Here is a 20,730-nt window from a genome sequence, read left to right on the forward strand (position 1 = left end):
CCTTCTGATTGGGAAGCCCAAGAAGCTCAGTGGTTTAGACCACAACACCACCCATGTCCCTGTAAGAACAGGATGCTGGATTAGATAGGCCATTGGCCTCTTCTAATGCTCCTATCTTGATGTTTGGCACTGACTGCATAGATTTAAAGCATATCCTTACACACACACCCCTAATCCTGGGAGTTCTAGTTTAAGGGGGCTGGGAATGATAACTCTGTGAGGGATAAACTACAGTTCCCAGAATTCAGGTGGGGAATGCTTTCAGTGTGTGGCGTGTACACAGCCATGGAGCTGGATGTCATGAAAGGCAGCCTTCTCCATCCTTGCACCCTCTGGATTCTTAGGACTGCAGTTCCCAACAACATGGCTAGGCTAGTTGCAGGTCCCATCAACCCCAACCAGCACAGCCATGCTGATGGGAACTATAGCCCAAAGAATTTGGAGGGCACCAGGTTGGAGAAGCCTAATGCAAGGTTATCTCTGATTTGAAATTCTGAAAGCAAATCCACATGTGTGTGTTTATTTCCCAAACATCACTCATGTGAGTCACCTCTGCTTTTCCTTGCCACCCCGTTGTCAGATACCCCTGCTGGTTAGTGGCACTCCGCTGGCAGCTCTGATTTGCAAGGACAAGAAGTGTGCGGGTGTTGTGCGCTCTCTTGTAAGTGTCACTTATTTTTGAGCATGATAAAGCAGTGGTTAATATAGTAGTTGCTGGAAAAAACCGAGCTAAACCCCAAACTGTGTTACTACTTAGCTCTGTTTATTCTTCTCCATCTGTCTGTCCTGTCTGTTTAGATCAACTTGTTCGGCATTGAGAAGCCCTTCGGAAATGCATCAGTTTGTATGAGGGCTGCTTCTTTTTACTGTTGGGTGATTAATGGAAATCCATGTGGCCCATCGCATTAACCACCCAGAGTGCCTTGTTACTTAGGCCTTCGTTTTTCTTGCAGATAGAGAACCACAAGAGACTTTGGTCTTCCGCTTTCTGCATGATCTCAGAGTAAAAGGAACTATTCCAGACAGAATTCAAGACCAGCTTCGATCTAATGAAATCTGAAAAGCCCTGATAGTTAACATTGCTAAACATTAGGAGCTGGATTTGTTGTCTTTTTTATTGCAACTACTGAATATCTTACTGTTCTCACAAGCCTTTTAAGTAGAGCTCTTTCCCAATCTGCATCTGAATTGTTTTAAAGGTGTTATTCATATGTTTTTACTTTTTTAATCACTTGTTGTTTGCTTGACTGGGCTCCTTCGGGAGGAAGGATGGGAATATTAATTTAATCAAATTAAAAGAAAAAACTGTAAGCCACTTGGAGGTGCAGAAAAATGGGGCAGAAATAAATTAGCAGGCTGTTGTTTCCGTTCCCCTGTGAGCACAGGAACCCTGCAGGATCAGGCCAGTGGCTGATTTGGTCCATCACCCTGTTCTCCCAGGGGCCAGCCAGATGCAGCTGGATAGCACATTTGGTTAGATTGTGGTGTTGATAACGCCAGGGTCGGAGGTTCAATCCCCCTAAAGGACAGCTGCATATTCCTGCATTGCAGGGGTTTGGACTAAATGGTCCGCAGGGTCTCTTCTAACTCTGTGGTTCTACGATCCTTTGCAACCTGCAAGCAAGACCTGAATGCGAGAGCCCTCCCTGCCTCCTGCAGTTTCCAGCAGCTGGGATTCAGAATCATTACTGTCTTTTGACTGTGAAGGCATTAATGGCAGGGCCTTACCCTCCATAATACAGAAGTGCCACAGCTGAAAGGGAGGGGAAACGTTGCAGTGATTAGAGCACCTGCTCTGCATGCCAAAGGTCCCAGCTGCATCTCCGGGTTAGGAAGCCCTTTCGTGAGACCCGGAGGAGCTTCTGCCAGTCAGTGTAGACCAGGCATCCCCAAACTCGGCCCTCCAGCTGTTTTGGAACTACAACTCCCATCATCCCCAGCTAACAGGACCAGTGGTCAGGGATGATGGGAATTGTAGTCCCAAAACATCTGGAGAGCCAAGTTTGGGGATGTCTGGTGCCTAGATAGTACTGAGCTAGATGGACGCAACCATGTCACAGTACAGTGGTACCTCGGTTCTCAAACTTAATCCTTTCTGGAAGTCCAAAACCAAAGCGTTCCAAAACCAAGGCACACATTTCCCATAGAAAGCAATGCAAAACAGATTAATCCCTTCCAGACTTTTAAAAACAACCCCTAAAACAGCAATTGAACATGAATTTTACTATCTAACAAAACCATTGATCCATAAAATGAAAGCAGTAATTAATGTACTGTACTATAAAATACAGTAAATAAGACAGTATTGTAGATGATAAAAATTAGAATTAATTTTTTTCTTACATGCACTGATGATAGTCATTGTTTATGGGGGGCTTTTATCCATTTCCACAGTCACACAATCAATCAATCAATCAATCAATCAATCAGTAGCTGAACTCGGTTCCACACAGTCACAAAAACAGATTAACCGAAAAAGCCTCAAAAACAAAAATGCAAAATAAATAGCAAAAGCAAAAGTGCCAAATACAGTGGCACCTTTGTTCTTGAACTTAATCCATTCCGGAAATCCGTTTGACTTCCAAAATGTTCGAAAACCAAGGTGCGGCTTCTGATTGGTGCAGGCACCCCGGAAACAATAGCCGACAACCGCATTGGACTTTGGCTTCCGAAAAACGCTCGTAAACCGGAACACTTGCTTCCAGGTTGTCTGTGTTTGGGAACCAAGGCGTTTGAGAACCAAGGTACCACTGTGTAAGGCAGCTTCCTACGTTCCCCAGAAACGCAGAAGCCATGTGGGAGAGGGGCAGGATCATGTGGGAAGAATTTTGCCCACTGCTACACCAGACTTCAGGGGCCATGGGTGGTGCTGTGGGTTAAACCACAGAGCCTAGGACTTGCCGATCAGAAGGTCGGTGGTTCAAATCCCCACAACGGGGTGAGCTCCCATTGCTTGGTCCCTGCTCCTGCCAACCTAGCAGTTTGAAAGCATGTCAAAGTGCAAGTAGATAAATAGGTACCACTCCGGCGGGAAGTTAAAAAGTGTTTCCGTGCGCTGCTCTGGTTCGCCAGAAGCGGCTTAGTCATGCTGGCCACATGACCCGTAAGCTGTACGCCGGCTCCCTCGGCCAATAAAGCGAGATGAGCGTCGCAACCCCAGAGTCGGCCATGACAGGGCCTAATGGTCAGGGGCCCCTTTACCTTTACTTACACCAGACATCCTGTCCAGACTTCCTAATAGAGGCGTCTTTCAGTGTGACCCTGTTCCCTGCCATAGGCCTTTGCACCATTACCAGGGCAGCTTGCTACGAAGCCAGAGGAGCAATGCCACTGCTTCTGTGAAACCAACCCGAATGGAGCATCCCTTCCAAACCCAGAAGTTTCATATTACGACATCAGTTGAAATTGCTCCAGCAAATTTGGTGCCTGGTGTTTCTTGACACACTTGGCAACCGTTTCAGAACTGGAGGGCGTGTGTGTGTGCGTGTGTGTGTGTGCGTGCGCAGAGGTGTGTTTTTCATTCGTTTTCAGTTCTTTAAGATTTAGTCACGTTCTGGAGATTTTTTTTGTCATAATAATAGCAGCAGCAGCTGCCAATGCCGGTGGCTTGTTTTCACCATAGAAAGAAATAAAGGCTTCCTCTCTGAAATCATACTGTAAACTTGTTTTTCCCTTTGTTGCCGTGCTTTAAAAGGAATTCATAGGTTGAATGCCTGTAATGACAGCCCTTGGAATATAAAAGAGTAGAAGCTTGGGGAGAAATTGTAGTGTTGAGCATCGAGAAAGCAGATTAGGGGTTTGTGGGTGGGGTAGGGAGAAGCAAATCCTGATGTTCCGAACTGCCTGTTGGTTAAATCTATCTCTAAGGAAATAGAATGTCCACAAGCCCTTCAAAGCAGACAGAAGTATTTTCATAGAAGAAGAAAAGGGAACCAGTACGAGTGCAAGAACTCTTGTAATTTCATGGGCAGACTGAAATTTTGACCGACAGCCTTTCCACTGAGCAGGGCTCACAAAGTTGTTGTTGTTTTTAATCGCCGCAAAGCGTTGCTGATGCACCTGCAAATTCCATATTCTTTCATAAGCCACCTTCTGTTGAGCCTCTGAGCTTGGGGAGCAGTGTTTGATAGCTCAGAGTTCCTGCAAGCTGCAGCTGTTATGTAAGCCTCCCTGTTAAAAGGACTTTGTCCTCATTTGAACTAGCCGAGACTGAGCAAGCTGGCACTGTTGGGGTCCCAGTGCCAAGGCTGTCCTCTTCTTTGGGCTGCTCATTATGCCCATGGAGTCAGCAGCAACAAAAATGGAAATGCTTAGTGTGTTGGGGTTTTTTTTTGGGGGGGGAGAGAAGGTCAGGAGCTAACTTCCAATCCTCCTCCAAAAGGCAGCTATAGAAAACCTGGAAATTGGGCATCCATTTTAAAATTTCTGAATGAAACATTAGTTTTATCATGATTTGATCTGCCCCATGTTGGGCAAAAGCTTCCTGCGTTTTGCAGGGAGCTGGACTCAATGACCCTCGCAGTCCCATCTCACTCTACAATTCTATGATTACTGAAGTTGTGTTCCTGTGTTGGGGTTTTGTTTCTGAATTCTTCAGCGACACACTTTTTGTCTGCGTGGTAAGCATGAAATCTGAGGGTTAAACCACAGAGCCTGGGACTTGTCGATCAGAAGGTCGGCGGTTCAAATCCCCGCAACGGGATGAGCTCCCATTAATCGGTCCCTGCTCCTGCCAACCTAGCAGTTCGAAAGCACACCAAAGTGAAAGTAGATAAATAGGTACCACTCTGGTGGGAAGGTAAACGGCGTTTCCATGCGCTGCTCTGGTTCACCAGAAGCGGCTTAGTCATGCTGGCCACATGACCTAGAAGCTGTCTATGGACAAACGCTGGCTCCCTCGGCCTATAAAGTGAGATGAGCACCGCAACCCCAGAGTCGATCACGACTGGACCTAATGGTCAGGGGTCCCTTTAACTTTTTAAGCATGAGATCTACATACCATCAGTATTAGAGTCATAGAGTCATAGAATTGTAGAGTTGGAAGGGACCCTGAGGATCATCTAGTCCAACCCCCTGCAATGCAGGAATATCCAGCTGTCCCACACGGGGATCGAACCTGCAACCTTGATGTTCTATTATTATTAGTCCAAAACAATAACAAGTAACACCCAGAGTGTCTCTTGCAACAGCAAGACAACCTATTTAGCAAGATGTTATGCATTGGGATAATTGGAAGCATTTCAGAAGAACACCAGCGGCTTTTGTCTTCTGCATTTTGTTTTGGTTGTCGTTGCTGTTTTCATATTGATGCCCCCTTTCCCCCTGGGTATGGTTTGGCATTGCAGGAATAAATCTGTTAAAATTTTCCCCCCAAGAACGGAGCACATTTAATTTCTCCTCAAACCCATCCCATTGCCTGGAAACACTTTTTACTGATGGTTTAACTTCAGATCTGTACACGTAACACACAGAGCATAATCTTAGTTATTTCTTTCTTATATTGCTTTCCTTCTTTGTCTCAAGGGCTGTGCTTGGATGTATCATCTTGATAGCATCCTTGTGAGGTAGGCTGTGTAAATCTCTGTCCAAATCTTCCTGTTAAACCTCATGGTAGAATTGGCAAGTAGAACAGGCCTTTTCATTGTTGGCTTGTGGAATACTTTCTCCAGGGAGGTAGGGCTGGTGTCATTTTTATATTTAGACACCAGGCAATAACTCCTTTTTACCTGGGCTTTTGGTCCTTAATTTGAAGGGTTTCAGTGGCCTTTTTTATTAGGTCAGGATCCTATAAGTTTTTATTAGTTGCTGTATTTGGTTTTAGTGTTTACATCGTGTTTGTAAGACGCTTTGGGTCACACTTGTGGGGAAAACAACTAATAAATATTAAGAAATGAATTGGGCTGTGATCTCCAGTTTAGGAGGCTATCTGAAAGTGTGTTAGACTGTGGTAAAAACAAAACACTAATTATGCTGAGGAGAAGAAGGAGGAGGAGGAGAAGAAGAAGAAGAAGAAATGTCTGAGGGTGTTTCTACACAGCAGTTTATTATGGACTCTGTGCTGCTTATGCATGCATAAAGCATTTGCACTGATGTGCAGAGAAATGTTTGATCCTCGGAGGAGTCATTAAAACCCTTCCCAGTAGGAAACTGCATTCTCATTTAGCTTTCTGCTATGCTATACCTTGTTTGCTTGACTTTGCCAACTGAGCTGGCACCAGACAAGAGAACGAGAGGCTGTTTGCAAGGCGAACGTATCCCCTTAATTGGAACTTTTTCACAACAGCTGCACCTTACCTTTCTACCACCCAGGGCCGTCTAATGAATCTCATACCTCCTGAAGCTTGTTTCATTTCCCTTCTCATCTGGGTCTACTCCTCCAATCAGTGGGCACTCATCTGCCTCCGTGACTTTTCCCCAGTGAAGCTGTGATTCTGTTTTTAGCTTTGCCTTTTCTTTATAAGTGTGTGTTTTGAGCGTGTTTACATATACATCAAAACATTTTGCAAAGGTACAATTGCTGCAGAACTACGTCTTGATATTCAGATGGAACTCTGGGGCCTTTTTTTCATCTGAAATCCTACTATCTTGTTCGATGGAGAATAGTGGTCCAGCACAGCCTTCCCATCGCTGTGTTGCGATGAGGGCTAGTGTAGTGTGGAAGTAACAGGATGAACCAAGAAGTCTCTGATTCCAACTTTGCTTCTGTAATTTAGCCAGCAGGTAACATTAGGCAAGCTGGTCTCTTGGAGCCACCCCCTCAGCTGGCAGTCATCCCAAAGAATATAATACTGGCCTTCTTTACAGAGCATTGTTGTTTAGTTGTGTCCGACTCTTCGTGACCCCATGGACCAGAGCACGCCAGGCACTCCTGTCTTCCACTGCCTCCTGCAGTTTGGTCAAACTCATGCTGGTAGCTTCGAGAACACTATCCAACCATCTCGTCCTCTGTCATCCCCTTCTCCTTGTGCCCTCCATCTTTCCCAACATCAGGGTCTTTTCCAGGGAGTCTTCTCTTCTCATGAGGTGGCCAAAGTATTGGAGCCTCTGCTTCACGATCTGTCCTTCCAGTGAGCACTCACGGCTGATTTCCTTCAGAATGGATAGGTTTGATCTTCTTGCAGTCCATGGGACTTTCAAGAGTCTCCTCCAACACCATAATTCAAAAGCATCAATTCTTTGGCGATCAGCCTTCTTTATGGTCCAGCTCTCACTTCCATACAACACTACTGGGAAAACCATGGCTTTAACTATACAGACCTTTGTTGGCAAGGTGATGTCTCTGCTTTTTAAGATGCTGTCTAGGTTTGTCATTGCTTTTCTCCCAAGAAGCAGGCGTCTTTTAATTTTGTGACTGCTGTCACCATCTGCAGTGATCATGGAGCCCAAGAAAGTAAAATCTCCCACTGCCTCCATTTCTCCCCCTTCTATTTGCCAGGAGGTGATGGGCCCAGTGGCCATGATCTTCGTTTTTTTGACGTTGAGCTTCAGACCATATTTTGCGCTCTCCTCTTTCACCCTCATTAAAAGGTTCTTTAATTCCTCCTCACTTTCTGCCATCAAGGTTGTGTCATCTGCATATCTGAGGTTGTTGATATTTCTTCTGGCAATCTTAATTCCGGCTAGGGATTCATCCAGCCCAGCCTTTGGCATGATGAATTCTGCATATTGGTTAAATGAGCAGGGAGACAATATACAGCCTTGTCGTACTCCGTTCCCAATTTTGAATCAATCAGTTCTTCCATATCCAGTTCTATGAAGAGCTTTTCTGCTGGATCAGGCCAATGGGGGCCCATCGAGTTCAGCATCCTCTTCCATTTAGGTTTGCACAATTAAAATGAATTCAAGCGCTCTGTCGCCCTAGCACAACAAATCACTTTACAAAAAGAAAAAAGAAGAAGAAGAAGAAGAGTTTGGATTTGATACCCCGCCTTTCACTCCCTTTAAGGAGTCTCAAAGCAGCTAACATTCTCCTTTCCCTTCCTCCCCCACAACAAACACTCTGTGAGGTGAGTGGGGCTGAGAGACTTCAAAGAAGTGTGACTGGCCCAAGGTCACCCAGCAGCTGCATGTGGAGGAGCGGGGAAGCGAACCCGGTTCCCCAGATTATGAGACTACCGCTCTTAACCACTACACCACACAGGCTTCTGTCAGGTTGGGGCTTCTGTCATTAAGTGTGGAATGAATGAACGATTGGAGGAAATATGTGCAAACACAGCAAATCAGGATGAATGCTCATTGTCTTTTTGTGTGTGTGTATGCCGCCTTTCCACACTTCAAATCATGCTCAAGGCAACTGACAACATGGAAAAAATACGTAACTGCAGCCTAACAAAAGTAGTCATAAACAATAAATAAAACATCCAAAAAGTACACAGTCAAATGGAAGTATTTCCACAGAAATCATAATAAAGATACAAAATATAATACCAGTAACAGCAACAAAAACCCCTAAGCAATACCCCACTATATTCACCCCACAAACCAATCAGAAAAAATGCTGACTGCAGACCAGATATAGTCTAACCTCCACATAAGCATCGTGCAACAAATCAGTACGAATGCTCAATAAATAGGTTGCCTGGAAGAGCCCTCGTTTCTCTCACGGAGGCTGCACATGATTCAGTGGGAGAAAACCAGTGTGGTTCGGATCTGGGAGACCAGGGTTCAAATCCCCCTCAGCCATGAAGTTCACTGGGTGACCTTGACCCAGTAACTCAGCCTGAGAGGATAAAATGGGTTTTGGGGGAGAATTCGCATACGCCACCTTGAGCTCCTTGGCGGAAAGGAATGCAAGAAACAAGCAAACAAATCTTTAGTGTCCTGGTGGCTAGATTCACGATAAAGGCTTGTAGGGCTTTGATCACACAGTGAGGCTCTTGTTTAAAACAAAAACGCAACTTCATAACAACCGCAGCTTGGATTCCTTTGTTGTGCATTCGGTGGCGTCACTGCCACAGAAGCTGGGGAGCGCTGGAGCCTCTTCCCTCCTTCCCTCTTTGTCCTTCTCTGTCTTCTTGTAAACATAAAGTGTCCTCAGCTGCTGCCTCTTCTGTCTGCCGCCCTTCCCTTCTAGAGGGGCAGAGGTTTGGCCTTGGCGCTGCAAACTGTAACGTGAGCGTCATGGCAGCCCAGCCGTTTGCCTGTGTCCTTGTGCCAGCCGCCGTCCCTGGCCACCTCAAGCCTGACTAATTGGCCTTCTTGACAACCTTTTCAAGGTTGGCTTTTTCATGCCGTCTTCCTTCCTTCATGGGAGCAGAGGCCAGGATTGGGGGCCTGCCTTTCTCCCCTCTCCACCTCTGAAGTCATCTCACCTTCTGTCTTTAATTACTTCTGAGCACAGAGCATCTGCCTCTGTGTCCTCTGGGCACAGGGATGGATTTGACTGTGAGATTGGTTTGTACTGTTTGCAGCACATAGACACATATGCACATGCTCTTCCCGGCGCGTATATGCACACACTCAGTACCTTGTGGTGATGCTCTGTTTCCTGCAGTTACGAAAAGTAGGCACCTCCCAAACTGCTCTCAAGGGGAAGGCCTAATAATAATAATAATAATAATAATAATAATAATAATAATTTATTTATACCCCGCCCATCTGGCTGGGCTTCCCCAACCACTCTGGGCGGCTTCCAACAAAATATTAAAATACAGTAATGCATCAAACATTAAAAGCTTCCCTAAACAGGGCTGCCTTCAGATGTCTTTTAAAAGTCTGGTAGTTGTTGTTCTCTTTGACATCTGGTGGGAGGGCATTCCACAGGGCGGGCGCCACTACCGAGAAGGCCCTCTGCCTGGTTCCCTGTAACTTGGCTTCTCGCAGTGAGGGAACCGCCAGAAGGCCCTTGGCGCTGGACCTCAGTGTCTGGGCTGAACGATGGAGGTGGAAACGCTCCTTGAGATATGCTGGACCGAGGCCGTTGAGGGCTTTAAAGGTCAGCACCAACACTTTGAATTGTGCTCTGAAACGTACTGTTAGTTAAAACTGTGGGTCTCGCTCCCACAGGAAGCAGCAATGGCCACCACCATAGATGACTTTAAAAGAGAATTGGACAAATTCATGGAGGAGAGGGTCATTGATGGTTCTGCTCTGCCCCTATGGTCAGAGGCGCCAATGCTTCTGGATCCCAGTTGCTGGAAACCACAAGAGAGGAGAGTTGCTCTTGTTCTCAGATCCTGCTTGAATGTTTCCCACAGGCATTTGCTTGGCCACCGTGAAAACATTTTGCTACTGATGCAGGTCCAATTGCGTTTAGGTTTCTGTGTGCCAAGTTGGCAATCACAGACCTTAGTTCACAGTTCACAGACCTTTTCCATTTTCACTGTGTGAGTTTCTCCTCCTTGCATTCTGAGACAAGCGAATTCTTGTAAGAGCAAGCTACAGCCAAGCAATTTAGTTGAGATCATAGAATCGTAGCATCAGATGGGGTCTATAACCTAGATTTAAGGTGCACCTAGCTTATGTATCTTGAGTTTCCAACCCTGAGTGTTAGTTCACGTGTTTTTGGGGGAAAGGTTACTGTAATTGGCAAAATGTGTGACTGAATTGTTAAATATATTAATGTTGATGGCGTACATGATTCATTTTTTATATATATTTTCCAACCTTGGAAGAAGAAAAAAATGAGCCTAGACGTTCCGTTGTGGCGACCACAACCTCAGTTTAAGGTTGTTGTTGTTTAGTCGTTTCGTCGTGTCCGACTCTTCGTGACCCCCTGGACCAGAGCACGCCAGGCACTCCTGTCTTCCACTGCCTCCTGCAGTTTGGTCAAATTCATGCTGGTAGCTTCGAGAACACTATCCAACCATCTCATCCTCTGTTGTCCCCTTCTCCTTGTGCCCTCCATCTTTCCCAACATCAGGGTCTTTTCCAGGGAGTCTTCTCTTCTCATGAGGTGGCCAAAGTATTGGAGCCTCACCTTCACGATCTGTCCTTCCAGTGAGCACTCAGGGCTGATTTCCTTCAGAATGGATAGGTTTGATCTTCTTGCAGTCCACGGGACTCTCAAGAGTCTCCTCCAGCACAGTTTAACGTACCACTTGGCAAATAGCTTACACATCTGAGTTTCCTACACCGACCACTGAGCCATAGCTCTAACCCAATTGCTTCTGCATGAGCAGATTTCTGCAGATGATGTTGGTGGGTGTCTGCACTCTGTCTGCAGCTGGCGAGGCAGTTTCTTCAGTTGTTGGCAAACTGTTTAATTGCTGGGACCTTAATTAGTTTACCCTGAGATGTCCGTCTTCTCCTCAGCTAAAAAAAAAAAGCATGGTTTGAGCTCCTTCTGCTTCTCAATTCAGTCCATAAATGGATTTTTGAAATAGAAGCATCAGAGATGCGCGTGCGCACACACACACTCACACACACACACACGCCTTACTCATTTGGATAATGTGCTAATTCTATCAGTGTGTGTATTCCGGAAAGCAAAAAGGCATAAGTGACTGCCTTGCAGCTGATGATATTTCCAGATGGGTCCTTGATCCTGGAAAAAAAACAACTACCTGCCTCTGGTCTGAATGCTGTGACATTTCGGACACATGTTCCATGCACCCTCCAGCCCAGACTGCCCTATGCTAATAAAGGCTAAAGCCACACAGCAGCTGGTGCTGTTAGCTGAGCTTCCATAAGTAAAGGATGGAGAACCTTTCTCAGTCTGAGGGCCGCATTCCTTTCTGGACAGGTTTCCGAGGGCCGCATGCCAGTAATTGGCAGGGTCAGAAGCAAAGGTTGGTGGAGCAATGAATGGAAATTCCACTTTTCTACAGTGGTCTTATTTCTACACACACCTCTATCTCTCTATTATTATCCTCCATCCCAGCAATCGAAATTAGCCAGGCGCATTTTGCACCTGACTTTCGATCACTTGTGACCGAGTAAAGATGCCTTTGCCTAATAATAATAATAATAATAATAATAATAATAATAATAATAATAATAATAATTTATTATTTATACCCCGCCCATCTGGCTGAGTTTCCCCAGCCACTCTGGGCGGCTTCCAATCAAGTGTTAAAAACAATAGAGCATTAAATATTAAAAAGTTCCCTAAACAGGGCTGCCTTCAGATGTCTTTTAAAGATAGAATAGCTGCTTATTTCCTTCACATCTGAAGGGAGGGCGTTCCACAGGGTGGGCGCCACTACTGAGAAGGCCCTCCGCCTGGTTCCTTGTAACTTGGCTTCTCGCAGTGACGGAACCGCCAGGAGGCCCTCAGCTGGATCTCAGTGTCCGGGCTGAATGATTGGGGTGGAAACGCTCCTTCAGGTATACAGGACCGAGGCCGTTTAGGGCTTTAAAGGTCAGCACCAACACTTTGAACTGTGCTCGGAAACGTACTGGGAGCCAATGCAGATCTCTCAGGACCGGTGTTATGTGGTCCCGGCAGCCACATCTCCACCATCTGGGGATCATTGAATCTGGACTGTTTTCACACTCTTATACCCCATCCTGTAGAATTCTATCAGTCATATTTTATCCGCACAATCAGAATGAATTTCTGGATCCAGATTGCTTTTTCTGAGCAACCTGAGCAGGAGCAGTCACAATTAAGAAAAAGAGGTCGGAATAGGCCAATAGATATGTGGACTGTCCCTGGATCAAATGACTTTTCTTCTTTAAGTTCTCTTAAGCTCTTGATGTAGCTCAGGGTTGTCATCCGAACTAGGCAGATGTTTAACCGATAATCAATCACAGTCTGGCCATCTTTTGAACAATAAGACTTTGGAGCCACCTTGCCCCCCGATGGAAACTAGACGTTCCATTTTGGTGACTGCAGCCTTGGTTGAAGGACCCATTTGGCGCCTAACTTATTTATATGAGTTCCTAACACTGCGGCAAGCAAGAAACTTTTCCAAAGTTCAAGGATATATTCCAGCCAAGCAAAAAAACACCCAGGGAGGGTACAAAGCACGGTCAGCAGGGATGTGGCCCTTGGGAGTCCCGAGGGCCAAATAACAGGAATTGGAGGCCACATTTTGGAGGCCCTGGGTTGATGTTTTCCACCCCTGCGTTGGCACTTAAAGATGTTATTGTCCACATTTCCTTATTCCCTTTTGGGGTTCTGCTGTGTTACTTTGCTGTTGTTAAATCCAGGACGTTTCAGCTTGTTTCCGCAACCCTTGAGCGAGACAAGAACCAGTAGTCCCTTCTGGAACAATAAGCTGAACATCAGTCTAACTAAGCCGGTTCTGCCTTGAAAGCACTTGAATGTGTATTTCCAGACTAGGGGAGGAATTGAGTTTCATCAGTGGAAGCATTTCTGCTGGCCAGATGCAACAATCCTCCTCTCTTCCCTGCCTCCCAGAGTGCTGTTCTGGGGGTTCCCCTGGCTCTCCAGGGAGGATTTGGGGGTGCCTTGTTGCACCAGCAGGAGCTTTTGCATTGACATCTGCTTGTCTACTGGGCTGGTTGGATCCAGGCCTTGCAGTTTTAAAAGTTAGGCTGGGCATTGGAGACAGGTGGAATCACAGAAACATAGCGCTGGGAAGGGATCATGAGGGTCGTGCAGTCCAACCCCCCCCCCTGCAAAGCAGGAATCTTTTTGCCCAACGTGGGGCTTGAACCCACATCCCCGAGAGTAACAGCCTCATGCTCTTACCAACTGAGCTATCCTTTCATCTGACGGATACAGGGGGGCTGCCATTACCAAGGGGCTGCAGTACTCCTTAGTGCAGTTGACCCCAGCTTGAAGTCAGCTCCTCTTGGATCAGAGCTTGAAAGCAAGCCACGCCCCAAAGGAAGAAAACAGGCCACATGACAACATGTCAGGTGATGGACAGGTGGGGGAACCCAGGATCTGGCCTGCTGAGTGGAAGAGATTCCCTGCCCTGTCTTAGAGAATAAAGCTGTTGACAGCTACCAGCCACTGTGGCTGTGCTTTCATGGTCACAGGCAGTAATGCTTCTGAGTACCAGTTGCTGGAAACTGCAGGAGGGGAGAGGGTTCTTGTGTCCGGATCCTGCTAATGGGCTTTCCATTGGGGCATTTGGTTGGCCACTGTGAGAGCAGGATACTGGACTAGATGGGCCACTGAAGGAGGTTGTGAAGGCCTGGGAATCCGATTCAGAGGCTGAACCGGAGGAATCCCAGCCTGCACAGGAGTCCCCGCCTCCAGGGCCGGCTGAACTGGGGCAGGGCCTTGATTTTGAAGCGCCTGCACCTGTGCTGGATCCTCAGGAGCAGGCACCAGGTGAATCCACTCTGGCCCCGGAGGTAGTTGAGGACTCAGTGCCTACAGGTGAGTCTCCCCCTGGGTCCAGTAACCCTTCAGCCTCTCCTGAACTGCAGAGGCTCAGGGCAGAGAGGTGGAGGGAACTGGTTTCTCCCAGGAGGAGTGCTCTCCTTAAGGCTAGGAGAGGCGGGTCTCCTGGGGGCCGGGACCGCCCCTGGCCTCAGAGAAGATAAAGGCCAGTCAGCCCGGTCCCAGGTTGCGGGAGCAACGTCGTTGAAGAGCTGTTTCAGCCAGCATCCAGTCCTGTTCCCCCAGAGTTCCTGTCTTTGCCCTGCTTCTCGCTGTGGACCCCGCTTCACCCGAGGAGGACTGTCTGCCGACCCTCAACTCAGGTCCTGGACCTCACCCCACTGTAACCTCCCCCCTGGACCAGCACAGTGGTGCTGGTTCCTCTGGCCTGATTCAGTCTACAATGTAGATGTTGACAGTAGTCCGTTGTCCTAAACACAATTATTTAAAAGTAAGTTCCCTTGAAAACCAATGGGGCTTTCTTTTCCAAGCCATGTGTTTCTGGGTTTACAGTTGCTGGAGAGAAGGAATAAAATAAAATAGAATCTCTGCACAGAGGGGAATCGTTCAGGAGAAAATCAGTGTGTTCTCTGGGCTGTGACTTTTCCCAACCTAAGGACAGTCGGAGATTTGGCGCCTTGTGCAAACAGAGGTCTTGCTTCACTTCTCGCTGCACAAACCATCGCTCTGTTTTCGTTGCAGTCCGGCCGGTAACCATGGAAACCATTTTGTCTTCCCCTCCCTCCTTTTCCCTCTTTTGCCGTTCCCCTCTACAGATGACTCTGGTGATGAGGAGCCAGCCTCGCAGTCTGACAAGAGCGAACTGCACGGCACTCTGAAAAGCCTCTCAAGTAAGCTGGAGGATCTCAGCACTTGCAACGACCTCATCGCCAAGCATGGGGCAGCTCTCCAGAGGTCCCTGAGTGAACTGGAGAACCTCAAGCTGCCCGCCGAGAGCGGGGAGAAGATCAAGGCGGTCAACGAGAGAGCCACCCTCTTCAGGATCACCTCCAATGCTATGATAAATGTAAGTGGAGCACAGGTCCTGGCTGTAGAGGCTGGTGGCAGGTGTGCAACGCCTCTCCTACCTAACACAGGATTTCAGCAGGCAGGCAGTGGCAGCAGTAGGCAGGTAAGTGTCCTAGGAACCTGCAAGGATGGACATGCTCACAAGACGCCTTCTGCAGCCTGGACGTGTAAATTTTAATTCTCTTCCACTTCGAGCTCTCGGAAGATCTCAGCCTTGAAAATGAAACGCCAGGATTCCATTCCCCAATTTGCCGTGTTTCTCATCTGAGCAGGCTAGGTTTACCTGTGAAAAGTGAAGCCTTGAGCACATCTTGAGGTGTCTCTTCTATCGAAGCCCCTGCTAGTGCTTGATACAGTTCAAGGTCAGGTGTATTGCTGTGGTTTGCTGTTTGCAAGACTAGGTTGTGAGGGTCTGGTTTAATATTAGTATGGTTTTATTTTTATTTTTTAAATCTGTTTCGTTTCTGTGTGCTGCCCTGGGATCCTGTGGACGAAGGGTGGAATGAATAAATCAAAAAAGGTGTCCACACAATCTATAGTAATAACTGAAAGAGCATATGAGATACGCTGGCAAATTGCACTGTTTGTTAAAAGTACCAGAAGACTGGTGAATTTTTGACTTTGTGGTGCTAAATTTTCTAAGGGCTCTTAAGCTAAATGTTGTTTTATTTGAGAATGTCAGTTCCTTCCTTGGTCTTCCTTGCCTGTTGCTACCAGTTAGACATGCCTAAGAGGACTGGGCCCTGGCTGACTTAGGGGTTGTTGCTGGGGGACGTTTATTACAGAATAAGATTTAGTGTCTTTGCCGTTACTTGGATTGTGTTTCTGTACTTCTGTTACTAGGCCTTCGTATCAGTTATTAGCGGATTGTTTAACCTTACTGTATTTTTTATTCATATGAAAAATCTGCTTGGGCTATTGATATTTGTATGGCTTTCTTTGCTAACTTGCTAGCCGTCACAAAAAAAATTTTTTCTTGAAATGCTGCTGTAGTTCGTTACGTAAACTTTCCTGGCAATGTTGTGAGCAGCTTTGAACTTGGTTTAACCATGAGACAGAGGAGGGGAAATGAACCACTGGGGATACCAATTTGCTGGAGACTTCAAATTGCAGGTTCAAGCTGGGATACCAACATCCCATACCTCAATCTTCCTGGTTCTGATCTGGAAGGGGCCATCATGTACCACTGCCAGCTGTAAAAAAAAACAACCCACCAAGATCTGTTGTGGGGCAACTAATTGCCATGGGAATTGCTAGGGCAGTGGTAACCAGCATGGTGCCCTCCAACCCCAGCAAGCATGGCCAGTTGTCAGGAATGATGGGACTTGTAGTCCAATGCATCTGGAGAGGCCACCACATGGACCGTCCTTGCACTAGGGCAGGCATCCCCAAACCCGGCCCTCCAGATGTTTTGGCACTACAACTCCCATGATCCCTAGCTAACAGGACCAAGGGTCAGGGATGATGGGAATTGTAGTCCCAAAACATCTGGAGGGCCAAGTTTGGGGGTGCCAGCATTAGGCGTCTCTGCACCAGTCTCCCCACCACCACTTTCTCCCCTGCGGTGGTGGAGAGCCGAATCTTGCTGACGCTTGGACCTGATCATTTCTTACGTGGGTTTGCTGACTCACAGCAACACTGGGGACTGCTTTATGCAGAGTCATTGGTCCATCTAGCTCATTGTCGCCTGCGTTGACTCTCTAGGGCAGCGGTTCTCCACCTGTGGGTCCCCAGGTGTTGTTGGACTACAACTCCCATCATCCCTGAGCTCTGGCCTTGCTAGCTAGGGGAGATGGGAGTTGTAGTTCAACAACATCTGGGGACCCACAGGTTGAGAAAGGCTGCTCTAGGATTTCAGATAGGGTTTCTCCCAGCCCTTACCTGGGATTGCACCTGTGACCTTCTGCATGCAAGGCAGATGCTTTGCCACTGAGCTTTGACCCCCACCTCTTCATTGGAGGCTGTGGAAAAAGTCAGACCGATGGTCCATCTAGTTCAGTATTGTCTATATTGCTTGGAAGTGGCTCTCCAGGGTTTCAGACAAGGGACTTCCCTGTCCTACCTGGAGATGCCACAATCTGTGACCTGCATGCAAAGCAGAGGCCCTGGCGCTGAGATACAGCCCTCCTTTTGCCTTGTGCTTGTCTCTAACCTCCTTCGCCCTACTGTTCTCCTTGCCTTCTTATTCCTTTCCATGCCTCAATGCTTTCCTCACAAATCAGAACCGATTCAGCCGGCCTTTTTTTGCTTCCAATTAGCAGAATTGGTACTGGGACTCTGAAGGGCTAGAGTTCAGCTGAAACGTCAATACTTTCTTATTCTGCTCACACCCCAGTTTTAAAAAAAGAAAGAGGAACAAAGAGTTTTCTTCCTCCGAAAGGCATGTCAGAGATGTGAGTGGGCTGGCTTGGTCTATTTGGGATGGGCTAGTTTTGCTTCGATCAACTTGGGAGACCATGCAGACGTTCAGAGGCTGGCGCTGCAAGGGAGAAGAGGCTTCTTAACTCTAAAACAGACTTGCTGTGAGTGGGGTTGTGTGTGTGAGAAGGGGGAGGGAGATGTGCGTCTCTGCGTGTTTCATTAATGCAAAGTCCTCTGTGCTTTATTCCTGCCCCGCATTCGTGATCCAATTATGCAAATACCGCAAAGAAGAGATTTGAAAAATCGGAAGTAAAAAGGACCATGCATCCTAAGATAACTCAGCTGTAATTTCTGGATTAAGTTTGTAACCGAGAGCAGAATTTGGATCGCTTTATTCCACCCCCACAGAAAACGATGGCCAGGGCAGCTCAGCTATGTACATGGACTTCATTTGTGAGGCATGTAGCAAACTTCTAATGCCAGGCTGGGCAGATTTCATGTTTACAGGATCAACTCTGTTGGTTGTTTTTTATTTTAAAAAACCCCCACTAGAATCCCAATAATCTACTAACCAAAGGCTAGTGCAAAATATATATACTTAGAATTAAATTCTTTCTAAACCCAGGAATATTCCCAAAACAGAGAGCTATAAAAAAACCGATCCACTTCTGTTTACTCCAAACTTTCTTCATTTCAGCAGAATAAAAATTAGGGTGGGGGAGTCATTTTTGTCACCGCTATTGTTAAACATTTCGGAGTCAGCAGTCCTTGCCGAATCTACTGCAAATCACTCAGAGATCTGCCTGCAGGTCCAGACCTGTCTTCTTTCCCCCCTGATGACTTAATTAGGATAATCTTGATTAGAAAACGCAAATGTAGTTAGGCCGTTGGCGGATGCATCCCAGGTCTTTGTGTATGCTGCAGCAATATTGTAAAAAAACAATGTGTTGCGATGTCTGTGCACTAATCCATCACGGCGGTAGCGAAGTATCTCATGTTAATTGGTTAGCTGTGTAAAAGTCTTGAGCATCAAAGACCCAAAGCGCTGTGGTAGATTTAAAACAAAAACAAAACCCTACCTGGTTTTCAGAAATTGGAATATATAAAGCCTCTCTTCTCACCTGCATTTCCACAACTCTCTACCTATTAGCCATGCCCAGTTATTCCAGTTTCCCGAAGCTACTGATTTTGTAATGGAATTCTTTCCAGAAGAATCAGCGTTGTTCCGTTTCAGAGTGATGTACTCAGTGTTTTTTGCCACCTGCTTCATCCTGAGAAAGGGCCTATTCTCTCACAGATGCCAACGCATAAAATCCTGGCATATTTATTTTATTCCTTTATTTCTAATATCTTTATGCTCCCTACCAGGGTGACCCCCCCTCCCGGAAGGTGGCTCAACATAACATGATTAAAAATGCAATATTATTCTTTTTATTTATTCATTTATCTACTGCCAACTCATATAAGATAAATCTATCTATCTCAATGTGGCGTACAGAATCTCAATTAAAACCAAAACGGCATAAAAACAAAACATAATCAATTGAAGACGTAGAAAAATGGGTCATCTTACAAGAAGGTTATAAAAACAAATAAATCATTTTCAGCAGGCTCTCTGAGAGGCTTGCATACAACCAAACTTATGACAAAAATATGGTGCAGTTTAAAACTGTAATCTAACACACATTACAGAACAGCATAACAGATTGATAAAACAGTGACAGCACCCATTTTAACAATGAAAACACATTTTTAAATGTCAAGGGTCAAAGAGGAGCTGTGAAGCACTATACCGTCTGGAGTTTTATACCTTTTCACCGTAAAGTTTGCTCTAGAGTGGATCTACACACAGGAATAAGCTGCTATAAATAAGTCAGAAATTAAATCGTTAAAAAAAATGCCATGGAAAATCAGTTAGAATTTTTTTTGCTCTCTGCCGCCACCTGGTGCTGAATGTTTGTAATACATGCATAATGATTTTTCTTGTGATGTTTTTCTTCCCCATACACCTTTCCAGTTTTCAGTTGCAGCTTCTCAAAACTTTGGTTGCACAGAGATTGCCAGGATGTTTATATAAAAGAAATAGACTCATTCATTTAACGTTGGAGCAACATTAATGGGGGGGGGGGGTGGCAGCGCAACTCTTGGCCAATGCAGAGGTTCCCTACTTCTAGAGCACAAAATAGTGATCGAAATGGAATCATCGTAATCTTCATAAACATACTTGGGATTACGGTATAAATCAGGGTTTCTCAGACTTCTGAGTTGATTGACCCCTTGATGAGCTCATAAAGTTGTCACTGACCCCATTCTGAATTCTTGAGAATGTAAATGACATAAAAGTCAAGAAATATGAACACGTGATCAACTTTTATGAATCATCAGTTACCTTTACTAGGAATCACGACATGTCAAAAATTAATATATACACGAAGCAAAAGTGCACCTGTATACCTTCCTTTTTTAAAAGCAAAAAAGCAGCATGGTCTGGGAATGCTGCGATCTTGCGGAATTGCCTTATTAAATACAGGGGTTCCTCATTGGCAATGGGGGAAAGTGCGCTCTGTACATGCCCGTGTTCTTTATTTTTGAGGCTTTTTTGCACTATACCTTGTAAACTACCTTTCCACCCTTAAGAGAAAAAGAAGAAGAAGAAGAGTTTGGATTTGATATCCCTGAAGGACTCTCAAAGCGGCTAACATTCTCCTTTCCCTTCCTCCCCCACAACAAACACCATGTGAGGTGAGTGGGGCTGAGAGACTTCAGAGAAGTGTGACTGGCCCAAGGTCACCCAGCAGCTGCATGTGGAGGAGCGGGGAATCGAACCCGGTTCACCAGATTACAAGTCCACTGCTCTGAACCACTACACCACACTGGCTCAGAGCCTTTCCTCACCCCCTTTCAGCCCCATAGTCTTTATTCACAGTCCCATCAACCTCCCTGGGGGTCATCACCAGCCGCTTTGGGAAACCCTGGTCTAAATTAAGCAGAAGAAGTTAAGCGCTACTGGACCGAGCCCAAGAGCTGCAGAGGAGAAGCAGGAGCTGCCGAGATGGAAATAAGTGGCAATCTGGTGCAGAGGTGGAGTGGGAAGTGTT

At 46.3% G+C, this 20,730-nt stretch overlaps 1 protein-coding gene across 5 annotated transcripts in view; it reads left to right on the plus strand.

Moving 5' to 3' along the window:
* The window catches only part of OSBP2 (oxysterol binding protein 2), a gene marked incomplete at its 5' end in the record, with an annotated part of 153,585 nt that overhangs the window by 80,120 nt on the left and 52,735 nt on the right, over positions 1 to 20,730 (plus strand). For all 5 annotated transcript variants that reach the window (XM_081892303.1, XM_081892304.1, XM_081892305.1 and 2 more), the window contains one exon: positions 15,019 to 15,269. In XM_081892303.1, the coding sequence (XP_081748429.1) occupies positions 15,019 to 15,269 (251 nt within the window). The remainder of the gene's footprint in view (positions 1 to 15,018; positions 15,270 to 20,730) is intronic.

Source organism: Podarcis melisellensis, assembly GCF_964234715.1.
Source record: "Podarcis melisellensis genome assembly, chromosome: 16".
Taxonomy (NCBI): Eukaryota; Metazoa; Chordata; class Lepidosauria; order Squamata; family Lacertidae; genus Podarcis; species Podarcis melisellensis.